Below are 23,810 nucleotides of genomic sequence, written 5' to 3' on the forward strand. Positions count from 1 at the left end.
ATTAAGCTGCTGAAGTAAATAGAAATAGATGCTATCTAACAAAACTAAAATTTATATCAATACAATGTATAAATGAAATTTTAATGAACAATAAGTGTTATATAAATATAATATAAACAAAATACAAAGAATTAGAAGTTTCATATTGGATTAATTAAGCTGCTGAAGTAAATAGAAATAGATGCTATCTAACAAAATCAAAATTTATATCAATACAATGTATAAATGAAATTTTAATTGACAATAAGTGTTATATAAATATAATATAAACAAAATACAGGGAATTACAGGCTTCATGTTGGATTAATTAAGCTGATGAAGTAGATAGAAGTAGGTGCTATCTAACAAAAGCAATGAACCAATCTTACTTACTTACCTACCTACCTACCTACCTACCTACCTATCTACCTACCTGGAAACTAACAACAGTGTGGTGGGCAAAATATTCCGGAGCAAGTGGAATCCGTTGGTTGTACATTCGACGAGCAGTAGTCGGGTATCGGCCTCTCACCGTGCAAAACGTTTCCGTCTCTTTTGCGTTTATAAAACCCGGCCACGTTTTCTTTCGCCTCGGAATCGGTTTGGTGTTTCCTCTCGAATAGAGAAGATAAACAATCCTTATTTGTATTTTTTCATTACACTTTATTCGAAGGAAAATAATGAAAAAACCGAATTATATTTAAAAGAGAGAGAAAGAACAAAAATCAAAAATAAAATATCGAATTTAAGTAAATTATTATCCATAGAAGGAATATTTTTATTTTATTATTATTATTATTATTATTATAATTACAATTCAATTCTATGTACGATAATGTGTTTTATTTTAATCGATATTAATTAAGTGGCCATTGAAAAACAATATCAATTAATTAATTAATAATTTTCCAAGTGTTACCTGGGGAAATCCCTTTTTTGTTGTATCTCGTTGAGAATTGAAATATTTTGTTCTTTTTCCCACCTATTTTTCTTCTTTGATTTTATTTTGTTTTCCAAGTTAAACGTTGGGATTTTGACGATGGATCGATGAAAAGAAGAAAAAAGAGATTTAAAACAAAAAGGAAACTCAACAGTGTGATATGAAGGAACATTTTCGAAAATGTGAGTGAATAAATTTGATCTATGATCTATTTCAAGCAAAAATTCAAATAAAAACACAGATATTTTTATATAATTCTTTTTTTCTTTTTTTTTTTTTAAGGTAATTTTTAATTTTCTCTGTTTTTTTTTTTTTTCATGTTCTCCTTTAATTTCTAACAAAATTGTGTTATCGATATATAAACTGAAAAGTTAAAGGGGTATAGAAAATCGATGAGGTAATCGATAGTCGAACATTTCTCTCTCTCTCTCTCTCTCTCTCTCTCTCTCTCTCTCTCTCTCTCTCTCTTTCTCTATTTGTAAGGAGTAACTGTAATACTATACTTGAAATTTTATAAGTCATACAAACATTCTTATTTGTATTTCTTGTTTTTTTTTTTAAATTTATTTTCTTTTTATTTTGTATTTTATCTTTTTATTAAATCTCATCACGTTTCATACGCAAGATTTTCTTATTCGAATTTCGTAGATGATTGCGTTTTTATTCGTCTTATTTATCTCTCTCTCTCTTTCTCTCTTACTCTCTTTCTCTCTTACTCTCTTTCTTTCTTTAACTTCATTTCACTCGTTGCAAATTTACAAACAAATAAACAGATGCACGTGTTCATTTGTTCTAATTCATTTTTGTATAATCGATCATATCAAACGAAAAATAATATATTTTACATTTGATTTGTTTGAAAAATATTTATGTCATATTTAGGAATGATTTATATATATATATATGTATATATATGTATACAAACATACGTAATGTATACATGTATGTATATGTATACGTATTTGAGTATGTATGTGTATTATAGGCTAGTACGCGAACTTTCTCCATGGACAAGCAACTCGAATCCTACGTAGGCGTACGACTTACACACGCTTTTACATTTATCGAATAACTTTTCCAACTTGTATGTATATTCGTTAGAGAATATATGTATTTTTCATTTTTTTGTTTGTTTATTTCCTAATGAATATATAAATCAAAATAATATAACTTTAATATATATATATATATATAATTATAAAAATAATGATTAATTCTTAAAATAACTTGTAAGAACAATTTTTGAATTCGTTAAACTTTAATTCACATTTTAATAAAACGTGTATGGATATGTGTTGAAGCAAAAAGAAATACACACAAAGTCAAACGATTTGAATCGTAGGTTACTATAATCAAAGAAAAATATCTATGATATTTTATTTGTTCGAGTACTCACGAACTAGGAAGCAACTTTTATATCGGCGAGCAGCACGCGAGACGACTTCACAAACTGACTCGTTAAGTGCAAATCGTTTCCTTCCTTTCTTCCTCTTTCCAATCGATTGTTCTTGAAAATAAAAATAAATAAAAAAGAAAAAGAAAAAAAAGAATTTAAATAAAAAACAAAAAACAAAAAACAAAAAAAGAAACGATTTGTACGAAGCGAGAATTGATTAATCAATTTATTTCGATTCTCCAAAGTAATAGTATTTTGTAATATTTGTATAATTTATATATATATATATATATATTATTAAATATAATAATTTTATAATAATAAATAAATATATATAAATTGTATAATATAATAATATTTATTATATATAATTATTATATTATATATTAATTAATAATTGTATAATTATTAATAATTTCCTATAAATAAAGGAAAGTGAGTAATAGCATTTTGTAATATTTATGTAATTTATATATTATTATATTATTAATTAATTATTAATAATATTTATATATTATAATATTATATTATAATATATATAATATATTATATAACATTATATATGTATATTAGTATAGAGTATATTAATAATATAATATTAATATACTATTATAATAAAAATACTAATTAATATATATTATATTATATTATATTATATTATATTATAATATTATAATCATTTATAAATTAATTATTAATAATATTATAAAATATCCAATAATTATTATAATAATTATTAATAATATATAAAAATTATCGAAATATTACCAAATACTATTACTTATTTTCCTTTTATAAGATAAGAATACGTTTTATCCATAAAAAAAAAAGTGCTTATCTATTACAATAAAATAATTGAACGTATAAATTACATATATCATAGTATACGCGAATAAAAATTATTCAACCAATTTAAAAGATAATAAGAAAACTCAAACACCTTGTAATAAAAAGAGAGAGAAAAAAAACAAAATAATTAATAAGTATACAAATTGATATACAAATGTAAAGATTAATCGTATCTTATGCAATCATCGAATGAGAGTCGATCGTGTGTACTTCCGTAAGAAAACATAGTAGTTTCCCTCTTAAATTGTACCTGATCACATTCAAACTCACACAAACATACTTATATACAATCTTACTTATATATATATATATATACACACAAACATGAAAATCCTGAAAAGTTTGTAATAATAGTTTGAAAGAAGACGTGAACACGATTGAAACCTTTCACAAAGTACACCTTTACATACAACCATAGAATTTCTACGTATCCTAAGGTTTAGGTCGACTTGATGATCAATAATCATTTCTGATAATCTTCTTTTAAAAAAAAAAAAAAAATAAATAATAAATGCATTGAGTAGAACGTACGGGAAGAGATGTTTCAGTAATTTCATTTGCTTCGAGAAACATCGGAGGGATCCATAAGACGTTGAGAAAGCGTGACGAAAGGGTCAAGGTCATATCGAATCGGAAGGTCGTGTTGGTATATTATACGTGTGGGTGTATGTATACATTTTTTTTCTATATATAAACAGATATTTATATATATAAAAAAAAATATTTAAACCGCAAAATGTGGTTTGTGAAAGATCGAAAACATTCACAGGTACACAGACACATGCATAGGTAGAATGCATGAGTGCACGTGAGTGGATACAAGAGATTTGTATATCATTAAATAGTAAACGTTTTATTTTCTTTTTTTTTTTTTATGTCAATGATTTTAATTTAATTTAAGAATTATTTATTTATTATTTTTTTTTCTTGATAGTAATGTGAAATAGAAATGGGAAAAGTTTAATTTTGTTTTTATCATAATTGATATTTTTATTTTATTACGGTATAAATTAAATCGGTGGGGTTTTATTACTGATTTTATAAGAAAATTGAAATAAACGGAAAACAATAAAAAATAGCAATATAAATTTTAATTAACATAATATAAAAATAATTCTTTTTTTTTTTTTTTTTTTCTATAAGAAACATGAACTTTGATCAATGTTTTATCTTCGATACGCTTTTTACTTTACTAATAAATAAAAAAAAAAAAGGAAAGAAGAGAACCGTGAGGAATATTAATTAAAAAAAAAACTTGATTTTATATAACGTACAAGTTAAAAAAAAAATTAATTATATAAAACACAAACTTAAGCAAGATTTAAATTATTAATTATTTCGAAAGATATTAATATTTATGATTAAAAAAAAAAAAATTAACTAAATCAATGTATTTATATGATACATGTTAATCGTCAAAAAATAATTAATTATGTTACATACTAAAAGTTGATATTAGATGATAAAATTTTAACCAATAAGGAAGACCAAACTTTATAATAATTCATATAAACACAAATATATAAAAATGAACAAATTAAAAGAAAAGAAAAGAAAAAAAAAAAAACAAATCACTTTTGCAATAATTATATACATTTGAAACATTCGTATTACATTATTAAATTTAAATTATTATGATATATACACGAGTAAAATAATTTGTTACTTATTTGATAAGATTGAAAAACACGATAATAATAATAATTAAAAAAAAAAAGAACAATGTTGATTGCAATAAAAAAATGGGGAAGAAAATGTTAGACAAAAATAGTACAAAAAAATTAAATATAAAAATAATATAAAAAACAAATATTTCAAAATTAGACGAAACTCTATACGAAAGAATTTTGTTAGAATTTGTAAGTGTGTGTGTGTGTATTAGAGAGCTTTAAAATTTTATAAGCAACAAACATTACGTAGAAAATGTCCAAATGCAAGAAAACTTTCTTAGGAATTAAGTCGCATTTGCATCTATGGTACGCCATCATGCCAACACGCCATTTCCGCATTGGTTGGCTCGTTAAATTGAAAACGTGCTGCTTGTTAACCGTGATTAGTAAGGGAAAAATTAAGCGATTAAAATCGTTTTTACTTAATTAACGCGTTACTTTATAAAACAATGTAGTATATAATACAACAACAACAACAACAACAAAGTAAAAGAAAAGAAAAGAATAAAAAAATGGAGGAGGAGGAGAAGGAGAGGGTGAGATCTTCTAGAAAATGTATTCAACAAATTTTGAATAAATAAAAACACAAATGAATCTCATTTTTATTTTAAATAATATTGATCAGTTGACTTGTCGATTAATCGTTTATTTCGTTTAATTGACAATTTAATTAAAATATTTTTCACTCACTAACGAAATTTGTTTCTCTTTCTTTTTATTTGTTCTTCTTCTCATAAATATTGTAAACGTTTTTTTTTTTTTTTATTGAAATAAATGACACGTGGTTGTTTCATTTAAATATATATTATTAAAACTTGATGTGATAGAAGATTTGGATAAATTTGATTATCATCTCGATATGACAAGATTTGAACATAAATTTATTAACATATATATGATGAATGTAATAACAACAACAACAACAAAAGAATTAAATAAATTAATAAATAATATCATTTATTATTCATAGTAACAGTAATAAGATTTTCAATTTTTATGGTGTAGCAGATTTTATAATATTTAATATTCTAAATTTGATTGATAATTTATGTTGATTTTAATGTACGATAGGAAATGAATGATTGTCAATCAAATTAAAAAATATTTTGTATTATTATTATTATTATTATTATTATTATTATTATTGTTATTGTTAATGTTATTATTATTATTATTATTATATGGAATATACTTTTGCAAGAGCGAGAATAAACGACAATGACGACGAGAAAGCGCCAACATTCTTTCGAACTGATTCGATGACAAACACACGAAGAGAACACGTTACCTTCTTGGTTGTGTACGTAACACACATATACACTCAAGTTTTTATGGCTTATTTATTTTGACTTGGAACACCTGCCTTCTTCCTTTCTCTCTCTCTCTCTCTCTCTCTCTCTCTCTCTCTCTTTCTTTCTCTCTTTCTCTCATTCTTTCTTTTTATGATGTGACATTATGATTTATAATATATAAAAATATATTATACTTATATCAATAGAAAATATATTTATATATTAATAATATGAAAATTAATTAATTTTATATCTTACTATATTGATAAAACTATTATTATTATTAATTTATTAAAGTATAGACAATGTTATTATTTAACAAATAATTTATCACATACGAAGTGTTTCTATTTTTTTTTTTTTAATTGCTATATCAACATATTCTATTATTAAAATTAAAGTGGTATAATAATGATAAATAATTTGAATAATAATAATTTTATGTGTAATAAAAAAATATATAGTAATAAAAAATATAATAATAAAAAAATAATAATAATATAATAATAATAATAAGTAATAATAAATAATAATAAAAATCTAATAATAAAATAAAAAAATAAAAATGTAATAATAAATAATAATAAAAATATGATATTAAAAAAAAATAATAAAAATATAATAATAATAATAAATAATAAAAAAAAATCATCATCAGTTTACAGAAACTATAATAACACAATTATAAAATTAATTTAAATCAATAGATACAAAATTAAAATTAAAAAAAAAAAAAAAAAAAATCCAATTACTTTTGAATCTCGATTTTTAACATACATTAATATGTAAAAACTTCGTGTCAAATTTTCTTTTATAAATGAAAAATTTCAACATATTAAATATAAAAAACAAATCATCTAGTTATGTCATCAAATAGTTAACAATATTTTCCAAGTATTTCATATAATTACTCGACTCAAATACATAATATACAATTCACATCACACATAGACTTTAACTAACACTTTTATCATCAACACATTAAAAAATTTCACGAAAGGGATTTTAACTTAAAAAGTAATGGGTTTGTTTGTCGGTCTTATCGATATTATTCAATGGCGAATAGGTTTACTTTTTCTTATGCAATCTTTCGTAAACAAAGCATTTCAACGAAAATACATCTCACTTTTTCTTTTTCTATTTATTTTTTTTGTATTTCTACTTTTTTTTTGTCTCTTCTTTTTTCTATTCTAAGAATAGTGACATACAATACATACAGTACGACGTATTATCTCGTAAGAATGTATGAATGTATGCAAGTCAGCGATGTTGTGCATGTGCAATAAATTACGTTGACAATCTATACACACACATACATATATACTTACATTTATGTACATACATATAATTATATATATGTATATATAAGTATATATTTGTTGCAGGTTAAAACCACCTAGATTTACTGTACACACCTTTCGAGTTCTGTTATGTTTGACATATAGGTCAGTGTAAAGGTCGGTCACGTTGGAAATTCATTATTGCGGCATTAGTATACTCTCTCTCTCTCCTTTTATTATTATTATTATTATTATTATCTTTTTCTCTCCCTCTCTCTTTTTATCTTTTTCATTGTTTCATTCTTTCCAGTCTCTTTCTTGTTTTATTAATTTGTTAACACTTTACCCATTGATAAACGACTTCAATGATTTTTTGTTTCAAAATTGACAAGTATAGAAATCATTGAATAAATCAACAAATTTTTTGTCAATACATTTTTTTATAATATTATTTTCAAAGTCAAATCATTTATCGTCACGTGAAACGTGTTTTAACTTAAATGAATAAATTCCATCCTAATATGAGTAGGTAATGAGACTACTGCAATTTTATTTAATAATGTCTTCTTGGTGAGATATACTTGACTAAGACTGTAGTATATATTATTACCTTGGTATGTAACTACGTTTTGCGAGAAAACGAGTTATCTCGGTCGAGAATCATTAAAATTCCAATTTCTTTGAAAAATCCTTCACCATTTATAGTTAACTTTCAATTAACCTTTATACGTAAAGTATTTAGTTTAACTGGTTCATATTGTAGTTTATTTGTTTTTTTTTTTATATATATATATATCTTTTCGAAAGCTATCGTTTTTTATTTTTAATTGATTATTTTACGATTTTTATTTTATTTTTATTTTATTTTATTGTATTGTATTGTATTTTATTGTATTTTATTTTATTGTATTTTATTTTATTTTATTATATTGTATTTTATTTTATTTTATTTTAATTTATTTTATGTTATTTTATTGTATTGTATTGTATTTTATTTTATTTTAATTTATTTTATGTTATTTTATTGTATTGTATTTTATTTTATTGTATTTTATTGTATTGCATTGTATTTTATTTTATTTTATTATATTGTATTTTATTTTATTTTATTATATTGTATTTTATTTTATTTTATTTTATTTTATTTTATTTTAATTTATTTTATGTTATTTTATTGTATTGTATTTTATTTTATTGTATTTTATTGTATTGTATTTTTTATTCTATTTTATTTTTACCTAATTTTATTTTAATTTTTTAAAATTTATTTTAATTTATATTTGCTCATATGATATTTATTTTATTAAATAATAAAAACAAGAAGACAAAAAATTATAAAATAATAAAATAAAATAAAAATTAAAAGGAACTACTTAATTAACATCGAAAGAAGAATCATTATCATCATCATCATCATCATCATCATAGTTAGATAAATGATCAAAGGTATTACATTGGAACGTTATACTTAAGATAAAAAAAAAGAACAAATACACATCTATCGTTGTGTATGTATCAAAAAGAATAAGATGATTCGATACTTGTTACATTTGTGGTAAGAGTAAAGGTAGTAGTGTAACACGAGCCTGTTTGTGGGGATTCAATCCAAGTGAAATTTTCTTTTCTTTGAGAGTCTCTTACGAATTTGTGGCTGGTCGGTCTTTCAATCTTACATAATCTTAACAGATCAGAGAGAGATGGTAAAAGAACAGGAGAATGAGATAGAAAGAGATGGAAAATTTGAAAAGAGAGAAAGGTACAACCATTTTTACGTCACTCATATATATATATATATATATATATATATATATATATATATATATATGTATATATGTTCGTTATAGTACTTCTTCTTCTTCGGTCAAAATATTTCTTTCACTCTTTCCACTAACAACTCTCACTTTCTTTTCATGTTTGCCTGACCTCTTGGAAGATTGGATTAGGTCATGACGATGACATTCGATTAACAAGATTTTTATTTTTTATTGTATTTTACAATATGAAAAAAAACCAAACTAAATAGAAACCAGAGGAAAGATCAAGGCCATTAGAAATAAAATTTAAAAAATACAAAGAAATTTTAATATTATAATAAATAAAATTTTAAATTTATTATTTTTAATAATTTTAATATATTATTTTATTCACTTAATTTTATATTTATTTTAATTATATTTAATTATTAATTTAATTATAATAATTATAATAAATATATATATATATATATATATTTATTTATTTATTTATTTATTTATTTAATTATATATCTTGTTGCAATAAATTTAAAAATATTATATTATATATTTTAATAATATAATTTAATATTATAATATATATAAATTTATATATATATATATATATTATATATAAAATTATAAATTAAATTAATATTATAATATTTTTAAATTTATTTTAAAATATAATTAATATAATATATTATATTAAAATAATATAATAATTTTAAATTTTATTATATATTAAAATAGTTTTGAGACGTCAAATTTTATTATTTTTACATATCAAAATTTTCACAAAATTAAAAATACTTGAACCAACTTTCTGTAACATTTACCAATAAGTACCACATCACTTTCATAAAAATTACAAATATTTTGTTTACCACCTTGAATCTTATTTTTCTTTTTTTTTTTATAATTAAATTTCCAAATGAATCGAATGTCTTCTTAATTATTTTCAACTCATCTTTAATAATCGAACAAACTAATACGTTTTTTGTTTTATTAATTACTCAATGTCATGTAATCTTTCAAACTTATTCAAGTATTACCATATATATATATATTATGTAATCTTAAATGATATTTTTATTTAAAAAAAATACACGAAAAAAAACTTTATTAATCAATCAGCAAATTATTACTTAACAAAATTTCTATTAAATCTCTTTTTTTTTATGTAATCACTTGAAACATTGGATTAAATCATGATAATGATTCAAATACTGGTTTTAATGATATTTACTATTTAAAAAAAAAATAAAAGAAACCAATTCTTTAATATTATTATTTAATAAAATACAGAAGGTGAAAGAAACAAAACAAAACTAAACAAAAAATGTAGAAAATAAAATTCTCTCTAATTTAAATCATTTATTTCTTGAATTAGAAATCATCTTGTTAGATGTACCTTTCACATACAAGTTTATTGATACTACATTTATATATATATATATATATATATGGAAAGAGAAAGAAAAGTATGCTTACGTCACTCATATGAATTTCTCTCTTTCATTCTAATTTGAATCTTTCAAAAGATTGGATTAGATCATGACAATGATCCTTAGTTGATCTAACTTAATTCTATTTAAAAAAAAAAAAAAATCTTATTAGAAAAAGATCAAGGCCATTACAATAAAAATTTCCTAGATATAATCTAAAGAAATTAGAAAATAAATTTGAAATTAATTCGTATTTCCTGGATTAGAAATCGTCTTAGAGTAAATGAAGTTTTAACTTTCAAATACAACTACTACTACTTCTATTGCTACAACTATTACTATTACTATTAGTATTAGTACTTCTTTTATACAGGATGGTTCAAAAACTTACGTAAGTAATCATTTAATCTTTTCTTATACAGTTTTTTGTTCTTTCTCACCTTGATGGATGTGAAAAATAAATAAATAAATTAATTAATAAATAAATGAAATAAAAAGAAATAGTTAATAAAATTAAAATAAAGAGAACGTTATTTGCATGGAATTTAAATTATAATTGCTTATATATATAATAATAATAATAATAATAATAATAATAATAATAAGTAAAATAAATTAAATATTATAATTGTAATATATATATAATTAAAATTTATATAAAATAATAAATTAAATATTATAATTTTAATATATAATTATTTATATAACATATAAATTAAATATTATAATTTTACTATATAAAGAAAAATTTAAATTTGTTTTATCTTTGAAAAAAAAAATATATTAACTACAATTTTTCTATTCACTTATTTTTGAATGATCTTTTATTTATACATAAAAAAAAAAAAAAAATAGAAAAAAAAAGAATACAACTAAATGTATTTAAAAGAATAGAAAAATATTCAAATAAAACTTGCTTATTTATATTTTTAAAACTTGCTGTTTAATTTTTGAAAAAGAATATTTAAAATTATAATTCAATTTTTGTATTCACTTATTTTTCAAAATATTCTCTATTTATATTTACAAAAAAAAAAAAAAAATAGAAAAAGATAAAAATACATGTATTTAAAAAAAAAAAGAGAAAGAAAAGAAGGATAAAGATCAATTGAAAGAACATTGTTATTAAAAAAAAAAAAAAAAACCTACAACCTGTGAAAAGATAAAGTTAAAGATTTCAATTGAAATGTAAACTCGTGTACACGCGAAGTAAAATATATATATATATATATATATATATATATATATATATATATATATATATATAATTCATCTGTAATTCGCTTTGTATCTAAGAATATCGTGAAAATAAATAGCAAGAAAAGGGTGACGATTAATAAATTACTATGTTTCAAGATTACTAGTAATTTCAAAAGAATCACAGAATATTTCCGCCTGCTATGATCTGCAGGAATAAAACGAAAGGGAGAAAGAGAGAGAAACAGAAAATTAGAAGAAACATTAAAATATCTAATATACTTATAATATATCTATATATATATTTATACACGTATGAATATATCACGGTACGATACACACGATCATATAACTTCCTGCACAATTATTCACGCTAACTGACAACGAGCGTCACTCGTTGAATAAAACTAAAATTTGTAGATTATTATGCACGAGCATATCATTTCCTAAAATTTCGTGTTACATCCGTACACGAAAAGATAAATAAGAAAATAGAAAAAAAAAAAAAAAAAAAAGTAATTGTACATAATTCGTTTGTCACTTAATATTTTATATTATCTACTGTTTTTTTTTTTTTTTTTTTTTTTTATTAAGTAACGTTAGATACTTAAGAAATAATGAAAAGATAATTAGTATATTATTTTATTATATGTCATTTATATAATATTATTAAATAGATATTAATAAATATTTTCAAATATTAAAATACTTGGATAAATAAGTGTATAATTCATTAATTACAATAGTAAACTGTAAATAGTGAATGATCCAAAAGCCCTGAGGAACCGCTCAGTACAGCGTGCCATATGGAACCTTCGTACTGTTTAATTCATATCTTCTAAATGAATCGAGATACCATTTTAATCTTTTTTTTTTTTTTTTGCATAATATTTCTACATTACAAGCTATTTTTTAACGTAAAAATAAAAAGAAATAAAAATATGCGAAGTTTAATAAATTCACATTTTTAATGTTAACTTGCGGTTTATTAGACGATACAAAAGTTCAATTTCCAATTTGTATTTACTTCCAATGAAAATTCACTTATATATACTTTTATATTACTTTAGTTTCTTTTTACAATTATTCAATTGAAATCAATTAAAATGACAAAGATTATGTTCAATTATTTTCGATGAATATAGGACATCGATCGAGATGACACGCGCGATACCATCTTTTACATAATTCTATTCACTTTCAAAAGTCTTATTCTTAAGTGTATTTAACGTAATGCAAGTAACTTTTCCTAACTTATGCGAATATCTCTTTATCTAGTTCATCGAACACGATAATCTCAAGCACGATGACCATAATCGTTTGCTTCCTGAATTGTTAAAAGGAATTCAATCTTGTATTTTCTATTCTATTACTCTTCTATGTTTTTTTGTTCTTTTTCTATAACATTATTAAAAAAATATATATAATAATTATGAATAATAAAATATATAGGTAAGACACAAACAATAATATATATATATTTTATTATATTGTATATTTAATAATTATGATGATCTTACATTTTTAAATTTACATTTATATTTGTATTATTATATAAATATAATTTATTAATTATATAATATAATAATAATTATAATATAATAAATTTATTTATCTTTCTTTATTTTTTATTTAATAAATTTTTTTTTAGACTCTGAAGTTGAAGCTCTCTAAGAGCCTTTGTACAATAAAGTATAATAATTCATATAAACTAGAGGTTAAACAATAATAATATTGATAATAATAATAATAATAATAGTAACATTGATTTTAAACATCACAATGTCTCTGTTAATAATATATAATATCTGTTAATAATAATTATATAATAAATATAATTTATTAATTATTAAATTATATACACAGCATTAATATATTATATAATATTATACAATAATTATATGAAAGTGAATCAAATTAAGATTAGAAAAAGAAGCTTAATTAATTTCTCATAAATTTTGTTTAATTGAACATTTTTTTTTTTAATCTACACCATAATAACGTGAAATCATTAAAAAAAAAAAATAACTCACATCAGTTTCATAAGTATTTAATTTGTACATTAGACATGTACAACATTGTACAAACATAATGTACAAAATAATCTAAATTTTACATAATTCAAAACATCTCATCGAAACTGGGATTAATTCAATATTTCCATAAAAAGAAAAATCTCTTCTTACATCATTAATCATTGAATTTATTATTGATCAATGAAAATCATTGAAAATAATTGTCTCAAAGGAAGAAAAGAAAAAAAAAAAATAGAAAAAAACGAAAGAGAAAGATAGCATGTTTTATCATACTCTCGAGACTGCCTACTTTTCCCATGTGTATCGTTTAGAAAACTTTCTTCTTTCCCATTAACGCATACCATACCACAAAGGCACCACAGTTAGCCTCTTTTTACAAAATACAAAAGAAATATATATCAAACAAAATAAAAAAAAAGAATAAAAATAAAATACATCATCCTACTTCCCAAATTTTAAACGTAAAAAAGAAAAAGTTGGCTTCTTTAAAAAAAAAGCATAAAACAAATAATACAAAACTAAAAAAAAAAAAAATAAAATATCTCATCTTAGTTTTAAAATTTCAAACCTAAAAAAAGAAAAAAAGTCACTGGATAGAAAGAAATGAGATAAAAAAAAAAAAAAAATACAAAAAGATACAAAAATAAAACGAATAATACAAAATTTAAAAAAATAATAAAATAAATCATCTTACATCCAAAGTTTAAAACGTAAAAAAGAAAAAGTTAGCTTCTTTAAAAAAAAAAAAAAAAAAAAAAAAAATACAAAAATAAAACAAATAATACAAAATTTAAAAAAAAAAAATAATAAAATATCTCATCTCACTTTTAAAATTTCAAACCTAGAAAAAGAAAAAGTTAGCTCCTTTAAAAAAAAAAAAAAAAATACAAAAATAAAACAAATAATGCAAAATTTAAACAAAAAAAAATAATAATAAATATATCATCTAACTTCTAAAATTTCAAAAATTAAAAAACAACGCAAAAAAAAATTACTACAGACAAAGAAATGAAATAAAAAAAAATAAAAAAAAAAGAAATAAAAGAATAAAAAGAGAAAAGAGTAGAAGCACACAAGGACGTTTGAAAATTGAGTGAAAGAGAAAAGAAAATAAATGGCAGCAGTTCCAAAAAGGCAGAGGGGTAAAAGGGGTCAGGGGACGTGTGGAAGGGGCTGAGGGGTGAGGGAAAGGGTGCAAAAACAGGAAGCGATACAACATTGCCGAAGGGAAGGACGTCGAATCTGGGTTACACTTTAATACATAATACATATATACATACATATACATATATATAAAACTCTCTTTCTTTCACTCACAGTCATCTTCCTTTACACACACACACACACACACAGACACACATATATGTTATCTTTCTTTATCCAATACAATATTTTGTTTTGTGTTACGTTGTTAAAAAACGGGTTACTTTGGCGCCACATTTTACACTTTTACTTTCGAAATAATGATTATTTAATACCCGAAATACTACTCTCCTTTATGCCAGACCCTACCTACACCCTCTTCACCTCCCCCTTACCACCATTTCTTCATATAAACATTCATTCCCTTCTACTCTCTTTCCCCATCGTTTTGTTCAAGTGAAATGCATGATCCCGATACCTGGACCGGTTTCTTATTTTTCTTCAAGAGATTTCGTGACCAATTTTTTAACCATCTCTCTCTCTCTCTCTCTCTCTCTCTCTCTCTCTCTTACTCTCACTCTCACTTTCTTTTAATTCTTTGTTTATGTTGTTCATTCTTTTTGTTTGTTTACTCTCCTTTTTTCTCAAACTTGTTTATTTTTTGTTTTTTGTTTTTTGTTTTCTGTTTTTTAATTTAAGGGTTAATTTTTCTTTTCTTTCTTCTTCTACATTTTATTATATTTTGTTTATTTATAATTTAATTTATCATTTTGTTTATTTTTACAGAATTATTGAATTATATTAATTTATATTTCTTCTCGTGTGTATGTGTGTGTGTGTGTGTTTTTTTTTTTTTTAATAATTTTTCGTTTTGTTTATTTGAATCGGTATTTTTCAATCTCTCTTTTTAATTTTAATGATTTCGCATGACACACTTTCAAAAGGATTCCCTCTAATGGAGGAGAAGGGGTTTCTTTTTGTTTTGTTTGTTTTTTTTTTTTTTTTTTTTTAAAGTAAAGGAGTCGATGTTAATCTCCTTTGTGAGAATTTTATAAGAGAGAAAGGAATATTATAATGGCTTGTTTTGTAGGATTTTTTTTTTTTTTAATAGTTTCATAAGTATTTATTTCCTTCTGTAATAAAATCAGAAATACGTAAGTAAGAATTTTACGACGAGTAGGAAAGAGAAATGAATTAGGAAAGTGAGAAAAAAATTTGGTTTCTTGTTAAAAACAATCGAGTTTATTAGATTTTTTTTTGTTACCTTTATATTTTTCCTTGAATTGCTATTAGATACAAATTTTATTACTAATAAAAATAGATAATAAATAATTATAAGAAGAATAAAAATAAGATATCATTTTTAAAAGAGAAAACAAATATTATTTTCAACTAGAAAAAATATATTTTTATAATCTTAATTTTCTCTTAATATTAATAATAATAATAATAGTAATTGTTAACTGAAAAAATAAATAAAATAATGATACAATTATTATATTTATAATTATTGTCAATTATATTATATTTTATATTAAATATAAAAATAAAGTATTTAAAAATTGTTCATAATAATAATTTAGAAAAATTCATAATGTTACTTTTGTTTATATTAAATATAAAAATAAAGTATTTAAAAATTGTTCATAATAATAATTTAGAAAAATTCATAATGTTACTTTTGTTTATATTAAATATAAAAATAAAGTATTTAAAAATTGTTCATAATAATAATTAAGAAAAAATTCATAATGTTGTCATTTTGTCATTTTAAATCACATTCTTGTAATTTCCCATAAGTTATTTTTAGCATTAAAAAATAAAATTAGATCAAATTTAACTTGAATTAATTATTTCAGGATGAGGAGGAGCGATACGAGTAAATACGAGGTCCTTGAGGTCGCAGGAGTGATCATTTTACTCCTGGTCGCATTGACTCCTGTTCTTTGCTCAGCCGGAATCTTGGATCCATTTCAATGGGCAAGAAGCGATAGAATCGAAGTTAACATACCATGGTTACCATGTAAATACTAAACTAATTCCCCATATATACCTACATATACAGAATTCATTTAAATTTTAAAATTATATTATGGTGAACCAAAAGTTTCTGCATTTATTGGATTGAAATTTTACTTTGATTTGAAACTGCAACATAACTGGATTGTTTATTTGTAAAAATTTTATTTGAAAATATTAATTTAAATACAGGAAAGTAAAATAGTAACAAGTAATAATCAGTTCACCATAATATAAATTAAAAAATATATCAATATATCTAATTTATTTAAATTTTAAAATTATATTATGGTGAACCAAAAGTTTCTGCATTTATTTGATTAAAATTTTACTTTGATTTGAAACTGCAACATAACTGGATTATTGAAAATGTTAATAATTATATTTGTTATATTAGTAAAATATATTTTGAAAATATTAAATTAAATGCAGGAACTTGAAGATCACCATAAATATAAATTTAAAAAAAAAATATAAAACAAAAGAGAATATGATCGAATCAATTTGTATAATATCATGTGTATATGTGTGTATGATGATGATTTAAGCAAACAAACAAATATATTGAAATACATATCCTTCTACAGTCGAAAACGAAACAAGGTGTTACGACGAATTAGGATGTTTAAACATAACAAGAAATTGGTATCATTTGATATATAGACCATTAAATGTATTTCCTTTACCAAGAGAAGTCATCAACACAAGTTTCATCCTTTACACCAATGACAATCCAACTGTGGTAAGTTTTTATTTATAAAACAATATTTTATTAGAAATTATTATATAATAAATATTGAATGAAATCAAATTAATTGAAAATAATCGTTTAGGGACACGTATTGACTGTAGCCAAGGACAAAACAATCAAATATTCTAATTTTAATCCTAAACGAAAGACTAAGTTTATAATCCATGGTTTTATTGACACACCACTTAGCAGTTGGATAAAGGTGAGATCTTAATTAATATATATATATATATATTTTATTATTAATCAAAATATTTTCAATATATTCAATTGAAATCAATTAAAATTAAATAATAATTTTGTTTTCTTTTATCAATAAGAATGAAATTTTGTTTTTAATTAAATAAATAATGTTATGTTAAAATATTATTAAATATTATTTAGGAAATGAAGAACGAATTATTAAAACACGGTGATTACAATGTAATTGTGGTTGATTGGGCAGGTGGTAGTTTACCTCTTTATACTCAAGCTACAGCCAATACCAGATTAGTTGGTTTAGAAATAGCTAATCTGATCAAACACTTACAGGTGAAGAGAAACCTAATTATTTATTTGATAAATAAATATATATATATATTTTTTTTTCATGACCGGGTAAAAGAATATTCAATGAAAATTTATCAGTTTTATTAATATAAAGGAAATAATATTAAGGAAAATGATTTATAATATTTATAATGTAATGTAATATAAGATAGTAGATACATGTGAAAGTTGATTGCATTTGTTAGTTATGCTCTATTGAACTTATAAAATGTTCATATTATCATGAACTAACTAAGTATAATAATATTAAAAATCTTGATTTATAATCTTTTACCGGTTTACTCAAGTAAATTATAAAATAACCAAAGTGATTGGCACTATAAATTAAAAGATATAAACAAAAATTAATAAAGTTATATTATTATTTAACATTTATTAAATTAAATTTGTTTTATTTATCTATATTTAATTATTATTTGTTAAAAGATATTTATTTTTTATTTTTTAGATACCTATTTTTGTATATTTTTATATTTTATATATTTATTTTATATTTTTTAAATATTTATATTTGGGTTTTTATATTTAATATATTTATTTTGTATTTTTTAGATACTTAATTTCATATTTTTATATTTTATATATTTATATTTTATTTAAATAGAATAACTTAAATTATTGATTAACTATTTAACTATTATTGAACATATATAAACAAAATTTCTATCATTTGTCTATAAAAAAAAAAAAAAGTATAAAAATTGAAATATAAAATCGTAATTATTGATAAAATATTTAACAATAAATTTTATTAAATGTATTAATGTTAATCACTTTGGATTTTTCAAGAATTATATAATAATAATAATAAATATTCATAATGATACTTATATGTTTTTGATGGGGGGAAAAAAAACACAACAGACCAATTATAGATTGGAACCAAACGATGTTCATCTGATAGGTCACAGTCTTGGTGCACATACTGCTGGTTATGCTGGTGAAAAATTACGTGGTAACGTTGGACGAATAACAGGATTGGATCCAGCTGAACCATATTTTCAAGGAATGCCAAGTCACATACGTTTGGATTATACTGATGCCCAATTGGTCGACGTAATTCATACAGATGGAAAGAGTATATTTTTCTTAGGTAAGCGAGATCAAAATCAACAGAACAACAAAAAATCAAAAATCAAAAATATAAACAAACCAAAATAAGGAAATGTAAAATACATTTTTTTGTAAATATATTTTTGAGCCCTTCTTTTTGAGTTAATTAACAACAATAACAACAACAACAACAACAACAATAAAATAAATTAATGTCTATCATTGATAAAATTTCATCGATAATATATCATGTTTTATTTTTTTTATCGTAAAATATATATATATATATATATATATTAGTAAAAAAAAAAAGGAAATTTTTACCATTAAAAAAAAAAAAACTTATATCTCATTATTTATTATTAAATAAATATAGACGAATAATAATGAATTATTTACAAGTAATCATTGATATAGTTGTACAACAAAATAAATTCATTACAATTTTATTCGTCATCTTTGAAATGAAATTTCACGTTACACGTAAAATGTGTCAGGTGTAGCAATTAATTTAAATTCAATTTGAATTATTTATTTATTATTTTGGTCCATCATTCAGACAATTGTCGAATTTCTTGAGAGGGTGGAAAAAAAAAATTTGCCAATTTTCATGCAACCAATTTAATATCAATGGCATCATATTAATTGCTACAACCTAATATATTATTATATTTTATAACAAATAATAATAATAATAATAATAATTCAATTATTATCTAATATCAAATAAATACGACACACAAATAAAATTCATTTATATAATAATAATAATAATAATGACAAACAATATGAAAGCAATTAGCAATGTGTTTTATACTTGTAATTGTATTTTCTTGGAAAAAAAAAAAAAAAGATGAAATTTCACTTTTATATTAATAATATTTTATTGAAGAGAACACATTTAGAGAAAAAGAAACATATACTTTAAACATAATTAATATCTCTTAATATTAATTATTTAAATATCATAGAGAAATGAAAATGTCAAATGAATAATATGAATTGTTAATAATAATAATAATAATAATAATAATAATAATATTAAATATAACATTCAAGAGAGATTACACTTTGTATATATATATATATATATTTTTTTATCCTTATTTTTTAATGTGATGAATTTATGAAATTTCTTCAATGATAGCCATTTAATTGTTTAAACAATTAATTAAATAAAAAATAAAATTGAAAATGATAATGAAAAATTAAATAAATATATGATAAGGGCTTCCAGGTTATGGGATGAGTCAAGCATGTGGACACCTGGATTTTTATCCAAACAATGGAAAGGAACAACCAGGTTGTACAGATTTGACTGAGACAACACCATTGACTTTAATACGTGAAGGTATTGATGAAGCATCACGTGTCCTGGTGGCTTGCAATCATATACGTTCCATAAAGCTCTTCACCGAGAGCATCAATTCGAAGTGTCAGTATATAGCACATGAATGTTCGAGCTATACAAAGTTCTTAAAGGGCGAGTGTTTTTCTTGCAAGGGAAATGATAGTATGAGTTGTGCGATCATGGGTTATCACGCTGATGCTAGTCCAGCTCTGTTAAGAAGTAAAGCCACTAAACAAGATGTTTCTTCGTTGATAGGATCTAAATTTTTTTTCAACACTGGCAAAGAAGATCCTTATTGTAGTAAGTTTCATTTCTTTTTTTTTTTTTTTTACTTGCTATTATTTCTTTTCTTTTTTTTTTTTGCTTGTAATTCTTGTTAATCTTTATAACGTGTTCATAGTTATTCTTTTTTTTCTTAAAGACATTTCTTGTTCTTTATTCGATATTAGTTAATCATTCGTAATGTAACTATAATAAATATTTAATATATATATATATATATATGTATATGCATTAACTAACAAATCGAATAATAATTATTATTATTTAGGAAGACACTACAGGATAACGATCAATCTAGCTAGACCACCCACTGCTGAAAGTTGGGTACAAGGTTTTATGAAGGTAACTCTTCATGCTGACAATGGACAAATACGTAATATGGATCTCACACCTAGGTGATGATATTATCTAATTTCTGATCCAATTTACATTTAGATAGATAAATATATTTAACAACTGATCGTTATTCATTTTAATTGAAAATTTCAGTGGTTATATGAGACTAGAACATGGCACGAGCGTAAGAATGGTGATAGCTCATCCGTCAGGTTCAATTGGCAAGATCAGAAGAGTTGACTTATCCTGGTCTTATGATATGGACGTGCTTCAACCCCGATCGCTATGTTTTTTTTGGTGTAACGATCGATTATACGTCAACAGTGTTAACGTTGACGTAATGGAACTACCAGGAAGAGGGTGAGTCTTTTCTTTTATTTTTTTTTTTTTTTTTGTTAATATTTTTACCTAACATTAATAACGAGTTTTAACGTATACTATTAACAATAATAGTAATAATAATAATAATAATATAATGATAATAATAATAATAATAATAATATTTAAAATTAATCAACAATTTTAAATGGAATAATTACTATACTTTCAACGATTACGTTTAAATACTAATTTCAAGATATGTATTCAATAAACTGTCTCTTTTTTCTTTTTTTTTCTTTTGTTGTTACAATAACATATAGAAAAAGAGAGACTGATCTCTCCAGCAAGTTATGTTCAGCGAATAGGCAGCAATACGCAGAAATTGCCAGTGGTTCGGCAGCTTCATTCGTTGACAATTGTTGATGATGATTATATACATATATATATATATACATATATATATGTAATAATTTCATCTCATCATCTTCACGCTTGGAAGGGACTGATATATTATAGAAATTCACGTATGTATAAATAAATAATTAGTATGTACAAATAATGAACAAACAAAGAAAAATAATTTCAATGATCAATTTAGTCGACTATTGTATTTCAAACAAAAGCACAGAATTATCGACACTAGTTTATATATATATATATATATATATATATATATATATATATCACCAGTTGAATGAAAATGATTTAACATAATGATTATAATTATTATTATTATTACATGCGTATTTTGAACGCTTATTTAAACACAACACTCGTAGAGATCTTTCGATTGAAAAATTGTACAAAAAAAAAAAAAAAAAACAGAAACAAAAATAAAAAAGCAAAAAACTAAAAACAAGATAATCTATAATACTTGATAAATATAATCGAGAGAGGATTGTTGAAAGCATTTTGTTGCAATGTTTGTTTTTTTTTTGTTTTGTTTCTTCTCAATTTTTTTTTTTTTTATATATATATATATATATCCTTTGGACATAGCTAACATTACAAGTAAATTAAAGCGTTTTATATAGATTATTGTTATTATTTCTTCAGCTAATTGTAAAATCTCTCTTCAATAATATTAATTTTTAATCGATCTTGTATATCTTGTGTACATACATACATAATATATATATATATATATATATATATATATATATATATATATATATATATGTATATGTATATGTATATATAGGTATAGATATAAATCTATGATAAGAATATGTACGGTGATGATGTATGTAATGTTTGTGCAAGTGTTAATGACGGATGGATGATAATAATATGTGTGCAGTGTGATTCGATTTAAAGCTAAACATACATATATATATATATATACATATATATTATAATATATGTATTATAATATATACATATATATATACTCTAATATGTAAAAAATAAAGGGTTAAGCGATAACGTCATCAATTACAGTACGAAGCAATTATTAATTTTCTTTTTTTCTTCTTTTTATCATTTTCAATTCGGGTTTACTAATTTTTATATATTTTTTTTTCATTTTTATTGTTGTTGCTGTATTGTAACTACGACTTATAAGCTTAACTCTACTACTTTGTTCGTGTCGTTTTCTTTTTCTTTTTTTTTCTTTTTAATTTTTCATTTGGTTTATCTTCTTTATATTAATTTTTTTCTTTTTTTCCCTCCCCAATTTTTTTTGGTCTTTAATTTTTTTTCTTTTTCTTTTTTTTTTTTTTTAATTATTCTTCTTTAACTATTATTCTCTCTGCGTGGACAAGTAACCAAGAAACTAGTAGCCATTATTATTCGCATAGGAACGTTAAATTGTTCGTGTTTTTTTATGTTTATTAATATGTGATGTGTAATTTTTTATTTGTAATATGTATGTATGTATGTGTCTGTGTGTGTGTTTGATATATTGTTTTATAATTTAAATATCAGTTTTTTTTTGTTTTGTTTTGTTTTCTTTTTTTTTTTTTTTAAATATTTTAATGAAACGCGTAAAGATTTAACTTGTACTCTTCAGGAACACATTGTACACAATGAGAGTGACCGTGTATGTCGTCAAATAAAAATAATAGTTGATCCGTGATTAGGTTTTTGGGCAGCTCTGTATAACATTGTTATATTTTTTAATCTTTTTCTCTCTCTCTCTCTCTCTCTCTCTCTCTTTCTTTCTTTCTTTCTTTCTTTCTTTCTT

The 23,810-nt window shown here is 22.1% G+C and overlaps 1 protein-coding gene across 4 annotated transcripts; it reads left to right on the forward strand.

Moving 5' to 3' along the window:
- Positions 1 to 442: 442 nt before the first annotated feature.
- LOC107065246 (pancreatic triacylglycerol lipase) lies at positions 443 to 23,702 on the forward strand. 4 transcript variants are annotated; one of them, XM_089172865.1, is made up of 11 exons: positions 443 to 728; positions 998 to 1,101; positions 16,823 to 16,986; positions 17,570 to 17,724; positions 17,816 to 17,935; positions 18,118 to 18,264; positions 19,147 to 19,375; positions 20,564 to 20,986; positions 21,237 to 21,363; positions 21,458 to 21,664; positions 21,946 to 23,702. In XM_089172865.1, coding segments are annotated over exons 2-11 (1,677 nt in total). In that variant the 5' UTR covers positions 443 to 728; positions 998 to 1,099; the 3' UTR covers positions 22,049 to 23,702. The 4 variants fall into 4 exon arrangements, with proteins under 4 accessions (XP_089028991.1, XP_089028992.1, XP_015174241.1 ...); XM_089172866.1 differs by having other exon boundaries at positions 443 to 624; XM_015318755.2 differs by having other exon boundaries at positions 443 to 1,101.
- The last annotated feature ends 108 nt before the right edge of the window (positions 23,703 to 23,810 follow it).

Source organism: Polistes dominula, unplaced genomic scaffold (assembly GCF_049000335.1).
Source record: "Polistes dominula isolate Pdom_NZ unplaced genomic scaffold, Pdom_raw_medaka contig_23, whole genome shotgun sequence".
NCBI classification, from domain to species: Eukaryota; Metazoa; Arthropoda; class Insecta; order Hymenoptera; family Vespidae; genus Polistes; species Polistes dominula.